We start from the raw sequence: 15,396 nt of genomic DNA on the forward strand, positions 1-15,396 counted from the left end.
ATTTGTATTTATAAACACATTTATGTGATAATAAGTTAAAACATACATTTGCTGGACAATTATATTTACAACACTTACAGTTTGTGCAATGTACTTTGAACTTCAACTTCTTGGCCTTATTTCCATATAGGTAAATTATGTCAAAGTTTTTAATTTGCAAAATTTAATGTTCTTTACAGTAATATTAGCCATTCCATTCCCTCCATTCATGTAAGTTGAACTATATTTTGGCATACTCACATATGCTTATTCTTAATTATCCATACTTGAAATGTGATTCACATTGGATTTGAAAACTATTTACAAGTGCATGTATTTACTTTAGCCAAAAACATAACACTAGGTATGTGGCCAAATTCAAGGCTTTGATACAACTATTTCATCAAGCTAGTATCCCTGAATTATGGCTCAAGTAAGGGCATAGTCCTGAGCTATGTTGTAGTCTTGCCTTCTTCTTCTACATTAATTAATTTTGAAGGCTACAAAATACTTTACTTTAAAGCATGAAATGTATTATTAATGTTAAATATTGTACTCATTATATCAGTGATGTTTACGCCACACTTGGAAAACAAACAAAAAACTGACAATAAATTGTTGATTCTCTTAACTTTTCATTCGTAACTGTTTTTTTTTTCTTTGCATGATTAAATGCCACACCCCCAGAAAAAAGTGGCCTCAATAAATTCCCAGGCCCCCGGCCAAGTCCATCAAATATAGTTGTTAATAGATAACCAAGCATTTTATTAGAAACCCCAAGTATATTGGATCTGGCCAAGCACTGACTTGTAACTGACTAGTTTTTTATTAATCAGTAGATGAATTGATCTGAGCAGGTTCATGAGCATTCTTCCCCCAGATGCCAACTATATTTGGTGTTTTTTTAAATTTCCTTTTTAAGAGGAATCACCTTAACTCATATTCAGGACAGGGATGATCAAATGGCTGCAAAATCCAAGACCCAAGTAATTCCCCCTGGGCTTCCAACAACACCCAAAAAAATCACTTGGTTAAAAGTTTACTCCCAAAAACTCCCATGCCAAATTTCTGACCCTAAAAGATATACATGAATCACACCGGCAGCTTTATCGAAAGGTTATCCAAAAAAGAGCTCATGCCACAATCCCAATCTGGGATATGATCAATACACTCAGTTCATGACACTGAATCTGTTGAACCTACTTTTGTTGCTTTCTTTTAGCACTCCCAGACATACGTATATGTCTATGGTGTCTTGTGCCAGATTTTCAGGTTTCCCTGAAATGTGCAAGTCAAGAAACAGTGAACTTAAAACTACCCAAAATACACTTCGGGATTGTCACTTGCATTTTTTTTGGACAACCTTTCTCAACATAGCTGTAACCTGTTTTATTACTGCCAACAGCAATTGAAAGCAACAGCACTGTAAACTATAAACAACAGGAAAACATATTTGTTGTACTTTATTTGCAGAACTATGCTGCCAAGACACTATCACAAATCTTTAGATTGTTTCGAATGGCCAAAATATCCCTACTTATATCAAGCTACCCCCAAAAATACTTGCCAAATTTTCCCACAAAGAGACTCTCAGAATTGAAAATTTCAAAGACCTCCAAATATCCTTTGATCATCCCCGTTACTTGAAATCCCAAGTGCTCCCCATAGGCAGGACAAAACTCCCCAAGTCTCGCTTCTTAATTAACCAACGATTATGTTTGATAGATGTTGACGTTTTAGTTCAGCTGTTCTGTCTCTGCAGTTGGTATCATGGACATCATCATTGTCATCATCATCATCATCCAGGAAGTAACTTTCATCAAAATTGTCATGAATAAGAGTGAAATTGTGCAAGACACAGGCTCCCATTACTATCTTAGTCATAAGCTTTACGCTGAAATGGTTCAAATGACCCAGTTTTCTCCATCTCCCCTTCAAAAGACTAATTGCACGCTCTACAATCTGTCTGGATGACGACAAGGTATTGTTGAAACTGAGCTGATTTGGTAGTAAGTGACCATTATTCCTAAAAGGAGTCATGAGCCATCTGTAATTAAGGAACAAACATCAAATTAGACAATCATCTTTTCGTAAATCTATATACTTTGCCCCCCAAAAGGAAATATGTTAATCTTGTATTGAATACTACACTGAATATAGTGATGGCAATCCAGTGGAATAACAGTTTGAATAATAAATCCTGCCAGAAATAATTAAGATAAAGGGCAAAACAAAATAATTGATGAATTGAAATGTGAAGAGTAGATAATTGAAAATTGCTCTAAACAACTGAAATTAAACATATAGCTCATAACAAAAAATATTTGTTCAACATTAATGCCTCAAAAGTGGGTAGCCCCCATCCCCAATGATGTGGCAATCCCCAGGAAACTTGTTTGCAGAGGTGGCAAAAAGAGAAGAGTTTCTGAGAACTCTGGAATCATGGACAGATCCAGGCCAACCTGCTAGTACATCTGTGAGGATCATGTTATTGTCACAAACAATCTGTATGTAGGCAAAGCGTTAATTAGTTATTGAAACATGAAAACAATTACCATCTGGCTCAAAAAACCAAAGAGACTAATATGACTAGTACTTGGTTAAAGAAGGAGGACTGATCAATTCCTTTCTTTTCACTGATCCATATAGCTAGGTAATGGTATGAGAATATTTACCTGCAATTGTAAAGCATAAAACTTTTTCCTGCAAATGTATGACTCAGGGTCTACACCGGGTGCCTTGATCTTTACGAAGGTCCCGTCTATGGCACCTTAACATGAAAGTATAAATTAACAACATCATTTTACTATTTGCCAAAAATTTTGATTTTCAAACCATTTTCACTCCAGAGTTTATTTGGCTAATCCCTTCTTAAACCTCTATTTTCTCAAGCTAACCAACAATGAGCAACGAGACAGTTGATTTAAATGAGTGCCAATTTCAATTTTTCATTATTCTACATCTAATCCCTTGCACTGTACAATGTAGATTAAGAACCACCCCCTTTCCCCCTTTCTAATGTTACACACAATCAAAGCAACTCTTGCAGATAAATTAATCCAACATTGCTTCAGGGGAAGGGGGTAACAACGAACAGGGGCAGGGTGAGATGTGCCCAAGGAACTCAAGAAAAGTAGAGGGTCTCAACACTGCTGTTGCCCATTAAAGCAAGAAACTAAATTTTCAGGCTTATAAACAGTATATAACTGTGTGTAAAACGTATAGTTTGAAATATACATGTTAAGACTGAGGAACCTGCAAGGTATTCAAGGACCAGGGTGAGCAACGATATGCATAGCTGGAACTACATACAGCTTTTTCTTCTTTTCAAATATAGCATGTGCCAATAGACTTTCATTTTTATGTCACCCAGCTGAATCCAATGTTTGCAAAAGTGAATAAAAATTAAGATCTCCAGTTTGCTTTCCACTTCATCACTGAATTTTATTCATGAGGACATGGTTATTGGCTTCAGCGTACACTGACCCACGTCCATGGTAAAGAGATAAAGAGTGTCATGAGCAATATAGAAGGAACTTTCCATGTTTTCACCTATGGCACCTACCAATTGTTCCAGGCATTCCTCCATCTTCAAAACTTTGTGAGATTTCTCTCATTTCCGCGACTGCAAAATACCCCATAATGAAGATTAAAGTTTTAATTAATTTCCATATATACGTGTAATTCCTGTTAATAATGCCAAAAAAAGGTAATTAATTTACTCAAGCAACACTGATAAATTATGACATGCTCCAGTTATTACCACTGTCAAGAACAGACTGACAGCAGATAAAAACAAACAAACACGGGTTTGTTTACAGCTTAATTATGACTAACAAAAAATGGAGAAAAATAGTATAGTCTCACCATTAGGCCACTAGAGATAGCATGGAAGCATTGACAGGATGGCAGTATTTACTTTTCGCAGCACCCTACCGCAACTACTCATAGTGACATTGAAGCGATCGGCCACTTGTCTTGACGTCTCATTACGATTAGCCAGCATCCACAAATAAATCAAAATTTGTTTCTCTGGTGGAATTGGGGTCCTTCCAAACCGGTTTAAACCCCCATTAAGGCAGTCAGAGGCAACAATTTCTCGCACGAGCAACTCACAGGTGTTGCGAGTCAGCCGAAAATGACTCTTAAATTCGTCCCCAAAATATGATGGCACAGTTTCTTCGAAGTAGCCTTGAATTCTACTGAGGCCTCGTTGCATAACCGTAGAGCCCACAGCAAGTACAAAAACGTCGTCGTTGCACTCTACCAACTCATGACAGTCCTCGTCGTCATTCAAAACAGCAATCAAAAACCCATGTAGCGCCATTTTTAATTGTTTTCAATTAGCCACTTGTTGTCATAGTGACAGTGAATCAACCGCTACAATACCTTATCGGGGGCTCAAATATCCGTTTGGCACATGGTTAATGGTTCAAGACCCGTTTCCCCCGTTCTTTCCGGATGGAAATTAGCTTACCATTAATAGAGAAATTTTCATCCGGATGGTTCATGTAAATGGTAAGCACCCGAAATGTATTACCGAGCATCCAGGATTCCAGTCAACCTGTTTTGATGTTTGGGTGCTTGAAACTGCCTGAGGCAGCAAAATACAAGATAGAAAAATCCTCAACTTTTTGCGCAACATTGTTTTGTTGGAAGTTTTGGTCGATGTTTCCCATTTTTCAGCTTGTATGATCAACTTGTCGTGCAACAAAAACATTTGTTGCGGTTGAAGAAAGTTGATGTGAACAGTAGAGCACGGGTCTACTTTAAGCAACAAATTTTGGCTTTGTTGATCGTTTTTCACCAAAATCACAACTTTTCATGCAACAAATTTGCTCATGCTCACATCTGATTGGCTAGTAGAAGTCACGTGTCCACATCAGAGCAAGTAGCCAGAGGTAAACAAACATGGCGGACGTTTCACTGCAAAATCTTTCCCCGAAAGCAATATTACTACAATGCCGAAGAGGTGGATATTGTATTGGGTAAAACGCTTAAGGATGAAAGGAAGCTGGAGCTTATTGCAAAGTTGAAAGAATTCCCATGCCTTTGGGTGAGGAGCAGTCCGTCTTGTACAGTCAATAAAAAAGCAAAAGAGATAGCAATGGAGGAGTTAAGCAAAAATTTCAATCTTGAGAGAGACAGCCTCCGTAGTCTTATACATGGACTAAGGTCAGGTTTGAACCGTGAGTCAGAGGGAGGCAGAGAGCAAGGTTGTCAAATGGAAATTTTACCATGCACTCAACTATATGAAGGAGGACATTGTCAAAAGTACGAAGGTAGATCGCGTTTCATAGCATCCATTTATTATAACAACAAGAGGCTCCAAGTAGCCTATACTCATGTGCAAGGAATTTTTTGTTCACGTGTTAGACTTGTTTATGTTGGTTGTTAGGAATATATTCCAGTACTGGGCCACTGTAACAAATATCAACTTTGCCTTATTTTTATTATATTTGTAATTTGGTTTTAAAGTATACTTAAAACTTGATAAAATAACATTACTCCTCAGTAGGCACCTGGTGTTTTTTTGTAAGTTATATCCATGCAATGCCATATTTCCGAAAATTAAAATATTATTATATATATCCTTACTCATGTTGCTAAAAATGTAATAGGTTTCAATAACTGATACAAAATACAAGATGTACCAGACTAACCGAGAGGCAGAAAAGAATCAAAGGCTCTGTGAGCCAACTGGTGAATTTGATGAGGCAATGTAATTTAAATATCGTCAATAGAAAATGATGTTTGATTTCCATAAAAGGGTATGAAGCGTTCTATGAGGTGTTGGACCGGTAAAGGAACATTTTGAGGAATACGAAATGAAATTAAATTAAGCTTCAAAGACAGAAAATATATGCTGAGTAGAAGTTGGTGTAAGACAATCACTGGTCTAGATTTTAGTTGAAAGGTTTGCGGAGGGAAAGTTCAAAAGGGTGAAGTTTTGTTTATCGAAAAGCTATTGTTGCAATGTTAAGGTCGGTATTCACTTGCGATATAAGCATAGGGATAACCATAAAAGCTTATGCGCTAGATGAGAGGCCCGGACATAAGGATAAGCATATATGCATAAGATAAGCTTGCGTTGTTTTTATGTTTGTGTTGTCTAGTTAGGGCTTGGTTGGCATAAGCATAAGTATAAACATAAGCGAAAGACTTTCAGGCAATCAGCGAGCACTATACTGCTAATAGCAACCATTTCCTTATTTAACATGACATCGACGTAAGCATAAGCATAAGACTGAGCGTTTGTGCTTATGCCTATGCTGCAGCTGTGTTCACCCGTGCATAAGCTTGTTATGCTTATTCTTCTGCTTGTGTTGCAAGTGAGTACCGTGCTTAAAGCCTGTTTCGCACATCTGATATAATTATTAATATGAGGGTGAAGACAAGTACAAGGTTGTTCACACTAGTAAAGTACGCATGCGCAGTGCCAGTTAGATCATTGATGAAACAGCATAGTGATTGAATGAACTTATGCTTGTGCTTACTTTTCGGGAGTTCCCACATGTGAAATAAGCATGTGCGGAAGAACAAGAAAGAAGGGAAATGTTTCTTTTTCTTGTGCTTATGAAGGCTACTGCATGTATAACGGGAGCTCAGTCACCTGAGGCACCTAAGTTAGGAGTCCGGACGAGTTAATTTTTGTTGAAGGAGCCTGAGTGGGCGTCTAAACATGGCGTTTTCAGTCGCATCTACATAGAAATAATTACAAATAATTCCTGATTTTCACTTTGTTCTACCAGCATAAAAATTTCAATTAACAAGCGTGTACGACCATCGCTGGTCATCATGGATATGTGCAGGGACAATGCTAGTGGGTAAACTTGAGGGTTTTTCTAACTCGCGCTCGTTCTGACTGGCTGGGATGTTTCTCATGAAAGTGCTCATAACATCAGTCACACAATAAATTAAACTAAAACAATACTTAATCTGGTCTTGTTTTACTTTGATCGTGAGAAAAATGGGTGAAAACAAAGCAACAAAGTTTCCCTCCACTCACAAAACAGCGGAAAACAGCCATATTTGAAATCGCTCTATAATGCATTGCGAACTTAGTATTGAATAAATTTATATCATGTATGCTGGTGGATTTTTTTTTGCTGATACCCAACTAACGAAACTCTATGGGAAAAGCCCTGGGAACTAGGTTGTAATTCAACAGTACAGTGCCTCTTTCTCAAACATATATATGGATAGGTGGATCCCTAACTAAAACCATTCGATAAGTTAACAGATTTTAACAAATAAAGTTGAAAGCAGGGTAAAATTGTTACCCGCAGTGGCTTTCATGTGTTTTGTTATGACGAAGTTCACTGAAAATTGTCAGCATAAGCCAGTTTTAAATCAACCTCTTTCTCAGGGTCTCTCATCTTACCGCCCCCTAGAGTGAACCCTGGCACACGCTGGTCACGTGTCTTCCAGAATCTTGGAGATGACAATTAAATTATTGAAGGGATTAGTGGCCTAGTAGGAATTTTGTCTATACTTAGCCTACGGGAGTACGGGATGTGTTGTCACCAACATTAACCAGGATCAATATGATTTTCTCCCGTGGGGGGGGGGGGGTACTCTCAGAAAATTTGGGTGGGGGTGTGTGGCCCACTTCCCAAAACCCTTACCCTATTTGTGACCTGGCCAAAAATTCGATACCCTATTTATGACCGTTGCGGGTGGCCCAGTTGCCTTAAACTGACGTTATGAAGGGCTTTTGTTGACGGTCTTATTGATGATGAAAAAGTAGCTTCTTCTAAGAAATATACTCAATTAAAGACGAGAGTGTTAAAACCATACCCTATTTATAACCAAAATGGCCAAAATCAATACCTTGTTTATGACTAAAACGGCTGAAAAACCCTACCCTTTGGGGCTGCACATACCTATATAGCCCATATAAGGGAGTACCCCCCTCCCGGGGATGTTCTGCGGCAATGTCCTGTGGTAATATTCTGTGCTGTTAAACATTGCGGGTAATGGAAGTCGCAGTGCACTATTTTGAATTCGACAAAGTTCAACGCGACAAATTGCTGATTACAGAGGACCCCTTCCTAATGTTGTGAATTGTGAAAGTGGTACGTGACCAGTGTGTGGCAGGGTCTCTCCTCCCTCGCTCCAGGGGGCGGTAAGATGAGAGACCCTGGGAACGAGTTTGGTTTTAAATTTCCTGTAACTCTGTAGGTGCTGTGATCAAATGGTTTTAGTAAGAGGTGAGGCAGCTGAAATTTTCGAGAAGAAAATCAGCGTTAAGTTAGTTAAGATGTTAGTCTAGAATCCAGCCAATCAAATTTATTCTGTGTTTTCGGAGCCATGTTTTGCCCATGAAAGGCCCTGTGAATGGGCGGTCCTTGGAGCTACATGTAAGTTGAGGGGGACTAGATTCCAGGGTGTTGTCCCTCGTGGAAAGTTGCCAAACCTTCGTCACAACCAGATATTCACATGACGCCAGAAGAGCTCGTAGGGTTAGGGTGTGTTGTGAGAATGATGTCTTCTAAAAATGCAAAAAAGAAGAGCAACAGTGGAAGGCCACAATCTGCTACGAAGTTGAACTGCATTAGTAGAGAAGAAATGTCAAGTACTTCTCAGGAAGGTGAAGGTTCAGTACAAACTTCGAATAGTGGAAAGCAAATGGGGGAAGGCGAAGGTTCCGTACAAAGAAGTAATGTTGCAGTGGCGAGTTCATCCAGGGCGTGCGATGAATGTTGTGATTCCATAATTGCATACGTGCACAAAGTATGGGAGTCCAGAAGGAATAAGCGGAACACTATGGATTATTCAACAATGGTTCTGCAGACTTCAAGTGATAGGCAGCTATCCACGCTGATATACTCGAAGACCAAGAGGAAACTTTTGGTTGATAGTGAGTGGTCGCGCACGCCAGTAAAGCTGCAAAGGTTTACTTACACGTCGGATGGTTCCAAAGTCATCATCAATGACATGACCAAAATTTCTTCACCGCAGCCAACGGAGTATTTGTTTCAATTCCAGGAAGTAGGGAGCAATGATGAGGAGAAGAGAATTTTGGTAAGAGAAATCATTGACAAGTTCAACGAGGGAGACTTGATGTCCATCCGCGGCAAAATAGTTGGTGTAGCTGAGACAACAGTGACAAAATCCAGAGGACTGAAAGTTGCCAACGCGTTGTTTGCAGATGAAATGGGTAAAATTGAGCTGGATTTATGGGAGGGTCATATTTCCGCTGTGGAAGTTGGCCGCGTGTACACTATATCTCCTGTACAAGTTCGACGGTGGTTGGGCAAGAAGAAAGTCTCTACAGTGGTGAGCAGTATTATCAGAGCGGAAGAGATGAGTGAATGTTTGTCAGCAATCCCGCTGGCGACGGGAGAAGAAATACGAGAAGGATCTGCTAGTTTTTATTGAATGTAACACATGATAAAAAACTTGTCTCTGTTTTTCATTCAAAGAGCGGACAAGTGCAAAATAATTATCATCAGACATCCGCTTTATAACGAGTTCCTCCTCATCATTACTTCTAGGGAAGATTCCGATATCATCTAGCAAATCATACTGTTCATGGTCCTTGTTTTTTCTAGGATCAAAGCAAGCAAATAATTCACTAGGCTTCTCCTTGACAGCACAGTCCTGCTTACTGATATGCTCTGCATTTGGAGCAACAGTGTCAAAGTTGTCATATTCAGCATTATTCATATCTTCCATTGCTTTATCTAGTATTTCTGAATGGTATTCATGTTGACGCCTATTGCTGATAACTTTATCCTTAACCTGTTCAAATCGTTCTTGGTAAGTTTGACATTCTTTCATTAAATCAGTAGTTTCATTTCGCCATGGTGTATAAAGCATAAGCTGTTCTCGAAAATGGTTTTCTGGATCCTTATCTTTATTGTACCTAACAGATCGTATGATTTTAGGCTTCTTTCGTTTAACCAGTTTCATTCCTCCTTTAAGTTTGTATTCATGTGGCTCAAATTGACACTCAGTGACATTAATACTAATAGGGTCATCATCAGTATTGTCATCAAAGCTTGTTTCTGGTAAGAAGTCATCAAGACCTGTGACTGATGACCCATTTCCACTCCAATCAGCATGTTCATCTTTAACATAGTTATACCATGCAACAAAGTTAGCTAAACACAACTTTTCTAACTGTTTTGGTTTCCTTTGATAACGCTTAATTACGTTGTCAGATTCTATGTCAGGTGAACTGTCAGGCAATTCCTTAAGCTTATCCAGTTTCTTTAACAAAAATGTCCTGTCATCTGGAGGTGATGAGCTAATAAACTGAAAATCACGGGAAGATCTTCTCATGGGCATTTGTAAAACAAGATAAACAGCTTCTTGGGCACTGATTTCAACTGCATTTAAAAATTTGTTTCCAATGTGCCTCACTCTATTTGTAACATCTTTATTACCAGATTGGGCTTCTTCAGATGCCTTTTCTAGAAGCCTGCTCATACCTCTCTGTTCTTTTGTAATGTAAGAGAGTATGTATGTGGCACATGCATAGGGATCTAGTACATATTGAATGTCCATGTTTGCTTGCCAGGCTTTGAGTAAGACATTGTTATAATTGTTTATCCTTGTTTCAGATGGTGCCCTTTTCAAACATAACGTTGCCCTCTTTAGGGTGTGTCTTATAGCTAAGATGTAACTTTCTTCAGTTAATTGTAAGTTGCTAAGAAAACCTTCAAATGTTATATCTTCACCATATTTCATGTTGTCAAGAACTTCTTTTATTCTTTCAGTATTTTCTTTTATATCTTTCTGGTTCTCTTCATCGTAGCAGGAATTCTCAAGAGGTGTTAAAGTCATTGTCCTTAGCATTGGTGGTAATGGAAAGTTAAACCTGCATATCTTATGCCCCCCCCCCCTTCTTACATGTTTTGGCATGCCTGTGCAATTGCAAGTTTACAAGATCTTCCATTTCACTTGGACTATCTGGTTTACAGCAAGTGATATACTTGTCAACAAAGTTCACAATTTCTTCATCAGAACTTTTTTCATATTGTGGGGCTTCCTTCACCCAAAATAAACCATGAATATGTGGGTTTCCTCTTTGTTGAAATTCAACTCTGTAAAAATAACCAGCTATTTCTCCTATTGGCATTACATTACTCTTTAAAACATTGGAAATAAACAAGTGTACCATGTGGTCAAAGTTCCTTGCACAAGTGACAGGATCTTTTTGAATAAGATCTGATTTTTGTTCCCATGTCATTTGTTGGATTTCACCATCAGTATAGTCTTTTTTCTCAACAATTCTACCTAAAGTTTTGAGAAGGTGAGACCACCTTGTTTCAGCAGCTGAAAAAGAGCAAAACCATGTTGGGTTCCTAGTTGACGAATCATAGCAAACAAGTCTTTTTTACATTTTTCATAATAAGGTGGTGACCCTCTAAGATTTTTTAGAACTCTGAAACCTTCATCGAGATGTACCAGCTTATTGAGATAATCCTCTGACTTCAATTCACCAGCAGTGTACTTCTTCCCTTTTGTCTTACATTTTCTGAGAGAAATACAAGCAGTATCTTGAATTTGTTTGATTTGCAGTTTTTTTAACTTATAGAAAATGTTTGGTACAGACATTGCAGCTCTTCTATCCTGGCATCTTAGCTCCCACTTGCAAATTGTACAGTATGATACAGGAACCTTTCTTTCATTGTTAGCAGGTCTCCGTTTTCCACAGAACATTGTGGGAAATGATAAATATTCAGAATCTTTGTCCATAAATGTTCCCAATGGTCTATTCCCTTCCCCTGGGGCAAAAGAAATTATTCTGTCTACATTTTCTACTACATTTGGTTCCTGTAATAGTGTATCTGTAACCCCTGATGGGCGTTCATCAACTTCACACCAGTCATCACTATCTTCTTTTTCACAGCCTGGATTTTCATCATCTGCATTGGAAATACTCTTTTGACAATCTTGTGTTTTATCCTCTGGAACAATTTCATCTGTTTGTGTATGTAAATCATTATTACTTGGAGTGTCAGAGTTTTCAACAAATTCACTCCAGTCTTCATAGGCACTAGATTGCAAACTTAGGTTATCTAACCAAGCATTTTGTACCTCTATACCTTCTCTCTTGAATAAATCACTTGTGTCTACAAGATATTTTGCTGCATCTAATACTTTCTTAGGTCTAATATTCTGAAACTGGTAATGATGCTTATAGCTCAGACGCCTTTTAAGTTTTATTGGAATGGTTTGTGATTCATTGATGGTCCTTGGCAGACAGTGAACAGTTGAATTTACATCAGTTGGTACATTGACAATGTTTCCATGAATTGACAACTGGCCACCTCTTGGTAGCTCACGAATTTGCATAAATGGAATACAAGGTGATATAAGCTGTTCTTCCAATGGTGTTAAATTTAACAAGTCAGGTTTTTTAGGAAAACTCATTTTATTGGCTTTAGAGAGGCTGGGAAGGTTGCCTTTCTTTAGATTTGAGTCACAAGTTCTGCAAATCCATTCAGTATTTTCTACACTTCTCACCCCAGTGACACAAGACTCAACAAGATCTTGTGAACATGCCTTATACCTGTTAACATTACATTTCAATGCTGAAGACTTGTACCACAACTGGTCACAACAGGTACATATGTATTCTGGGCCACATTTAATGTTTTTGTGAAACAAATTAATTAAAGAAATAACACTGCTTTCATTTTTCTCTGTTTGTAACAACTGATCATTATTGGTTGATAAGTGTGATGACTTTTGAGCATTTTCAAATTGATTATCATTGGCTGGTATAGTCATATTTGAATACTTTAATAGTTTGAATTTAGTGGTTCTCCTAACTTTAGCATTTCTGTTTACTTGCTCAATGTGTACTGGGTTATCTGCTTTCCGTTTCCTAAAACTCTGTTTATCAATTTCTTTTCTATGTTCTGGATTTTTGGCTTTCCGTTTCTTAAAACTCTGTTTATCAACTTCTTTTCTATGCTCTGGATTCTTTGCTTTCCGTTTCTTAAAACTCTGTTTATCAATTTCTCTTCTCTGTTCTGGGTTCTTTTCTTTACGTTTTCTGAAGGACTTTTTGTCAATTTCTCTGACCTGTTCTGGATTCTTAACCTTTTGTCTTCTAGATGACTTTTTTGCAATTTCCTTTATGTGATCTGGGTTCTCAGCTTTCCGTTTCCTTTTAGACTTTTTGTCAATTTCTCTTATGTGTTCTGGGTTGGTCATTTTCCTTTTTGTGACAGTTTGGTTCTTTTTCTCCCTAATTGTTTCAATATTGTTGTACCTTTGCACGGAATTTTGATTCTCTCTTTTTCTAAAATCTGCATTAGCTCTTCTCTTTTTCATGTATTCTTTCATGTAACCTCGATCAGCTCTGCGTTTTTCCTTTTTATCAATTGTTTTTCTTTCATCTACACTAGATCATGTGTTTTGTTGTTTGGTACCCCACAATTTCTCTTTTCTACTGTAGAAACGTAATGAGTTTCACTTATGTGTCCGATGTAAATGTTTGTGCGTTCTCCTGTCACATTCACTGCTTGAACAATGGTAACAGGAGCAAAAGTTTCAAATGATTCGGCAATATGAATTGACAAATTTAGACAATTGGCCACTGCTTGAATTATAATTGCATCAGCCCATGTTCCCTGACATGACATATTGTTCAAATAGTCTTGCCAAGAATGATCAGTGTTACTCTCTATGAACTGTTCAGGGTTCTGCAGTAAATACTGGACACCAAGGCTACGTATATGAGAATGGTTATTAGGATTGCCATAAAGTTGATGTGAAACAGCTCGAAAGAAGCAATCACCACCTCCAACATCAACGGCCGTTCTATTTAATTCAGACAACCTAGTTTCCAATAATGAAACTGAATTGGTAATTGAGGAGCGATGTGCCACTAAATTACAAGTAGTGGTCGCACTGCATTGATTTGATGGCCCCGGATTCTCTTCAACATCACCACTTAGAGAGATGACTCTGTGAGATACACAATAAGTTTTGACCCGACAGCATTTTAATTTCTTTAATGTTCTCCCGTCAACACACATACAAAATAAGGGTGACTTCTTGTGCTTTAATGTTCTCAGTTGCACAACACATAGGTAAAGATTTTGGCTGAGGGAGAACTTTTTTGATGGTAATAAAAATTTAGATCTGACTAACCATTCACTGAAATAACAGCAATTACGTGCAGACAGAAAAAGTTTTAGTTTAGATGAACTTGGAATGCTTCTTTTAAGGTATGACTTCACTGCATTTCGAAAAACTTTTGTTTTTTTGAGCAGTTTGATGATTCCCCTATATGGAATTCTGGAAGGTTCTCTTTCACGTTTCCTTCTACAATGCAACCTCCATGAACTTGTACAAACGTCAACCGTGGTCCTTGACATTCTGCTCTTGATAATTTCATGACTTAGTGAAACACGATATTCAAGTGAATTATCAGTTGGCACTTTCACCAGAGGTTCCTGGTCATTAAATTTGGTTTTCTCCTTGATATGATGATCAGTTACCGCTGAGGTGTTTCACTCACATGTCTGGTTGGCAGATCTGGAGAATTGATCAAATTTGGCATTTACCTGCTCATATTTGGCTTTGATTTGCTCGTATTTGGCTTTGATTTGCTCATATTCGGCTATGATTTGTGTGTACTCTGCTTTGATTTGCTCATATTTGGCTTTGATTTGTTTGTATTTGGCTTGCTCGCTTTCCATAGTTATAAATATGCATAAATGTGACACCAAAACGGAGAAACAGAGATCAATTCTTAACTCATGTGCCATACTGCCCACCAGTAATTAACTATTAAACAGATTAACCTTTGGTTTCTTACTAGAACACTGATTTGCCTATTTTTTGATCTAAACCTTTTTTTCCTGGCACAAGGGTCGGTAAAAAAAATGCAAATGCAAATAAAACGCAATTGTAAAACTTGTATTTTTTAAGTTGTGCTGCAGGACCAGGAAGGGAAAGAGTGGGTGCCTGAGGAGGTCCAGAAATTAATAGATTAGTATAGGGACAATGAGGATCTGTGGAACCACAACTTAGCAGAATATAAGGACAGGCAGTTGAAGGAGTTAAACCTGCAGTCTTTAAGCACACTTCTTCCAGGCCAAAGTGTAGACAAAATCAAGAAAGAGTGGACAACTCTGAAAACCATTTTCTCAAGGGAAGTCAAGAGGAGGAGGGACGTAAAGTGAGTAGGACAGGAACTGATGCTGTGTATTCATCCTCCTGGTGGTACTCCAAGAGTATGTTGTTCCTCAAGGTGAGTGACGATATTGACCCCCAGACAAGCACTCTGGGTGAAGATTTGGAAAATGTTGAGCCATGCCCCCACGAAAAGCTAAGATCAAACAAATTCACACTTGCTAAAGAAATGGAGGAAGTAAAGCTTGAGTTATATAAGGAGGCAGCCAAGTGCTTACAGATGTCTGTCGCTCAAGTGCCCATTACCCCTAC

General features: G+C 38.2%; 1 protein-coding gene across 1 annotated transcript; it reads right to left on the reverse strand.

Moving 5' to 3' along the window:
* Window positions 1-5,658: 5,658 nt before the first annotated feature.
* Window positions 5,659-10,851, reverse strand: LOC145499496 (uncharacterized). The gene has a single exon (XM_081479012.1). The coding sequence runs from the start codon at window positions 10,849-10,851 to the stop codon at window positions 9,304-9,306; it is 1,548 nt and encodes a 515-aa protein (XP_081335138.1). The 3' UTR covers window positions 5,659-9,303.
* Between the last annotated feature and the right edge of the window lie 4,545 nt (window positions 10,852-15,396).

This window comes from Orbicella franksi, chromosome 10, assembly GCF_964199315.1.
Source record: "Orbicella franksi chromosome 10, jaOrbFran1.1, whole genome shotgun sequence".
Classification (NCBI taxonomy): domain Eukaryota; kingdom Metazoa; phylum Cnidaria; class Anthozoa; order Scleractinia; family Merulinidae; genus Orbicella; species Orbicella franksi.

Bases quoted from the DNA above. Each gene is read 5' to 3' on its own strand.
- LOC145499496 (XM_081479012.1), bottom strand. From the start codon at position 10,851: ATGCCAAAACATGTAAGAAGGGGGGGGGGGCATAAGATATGCAGGTTT.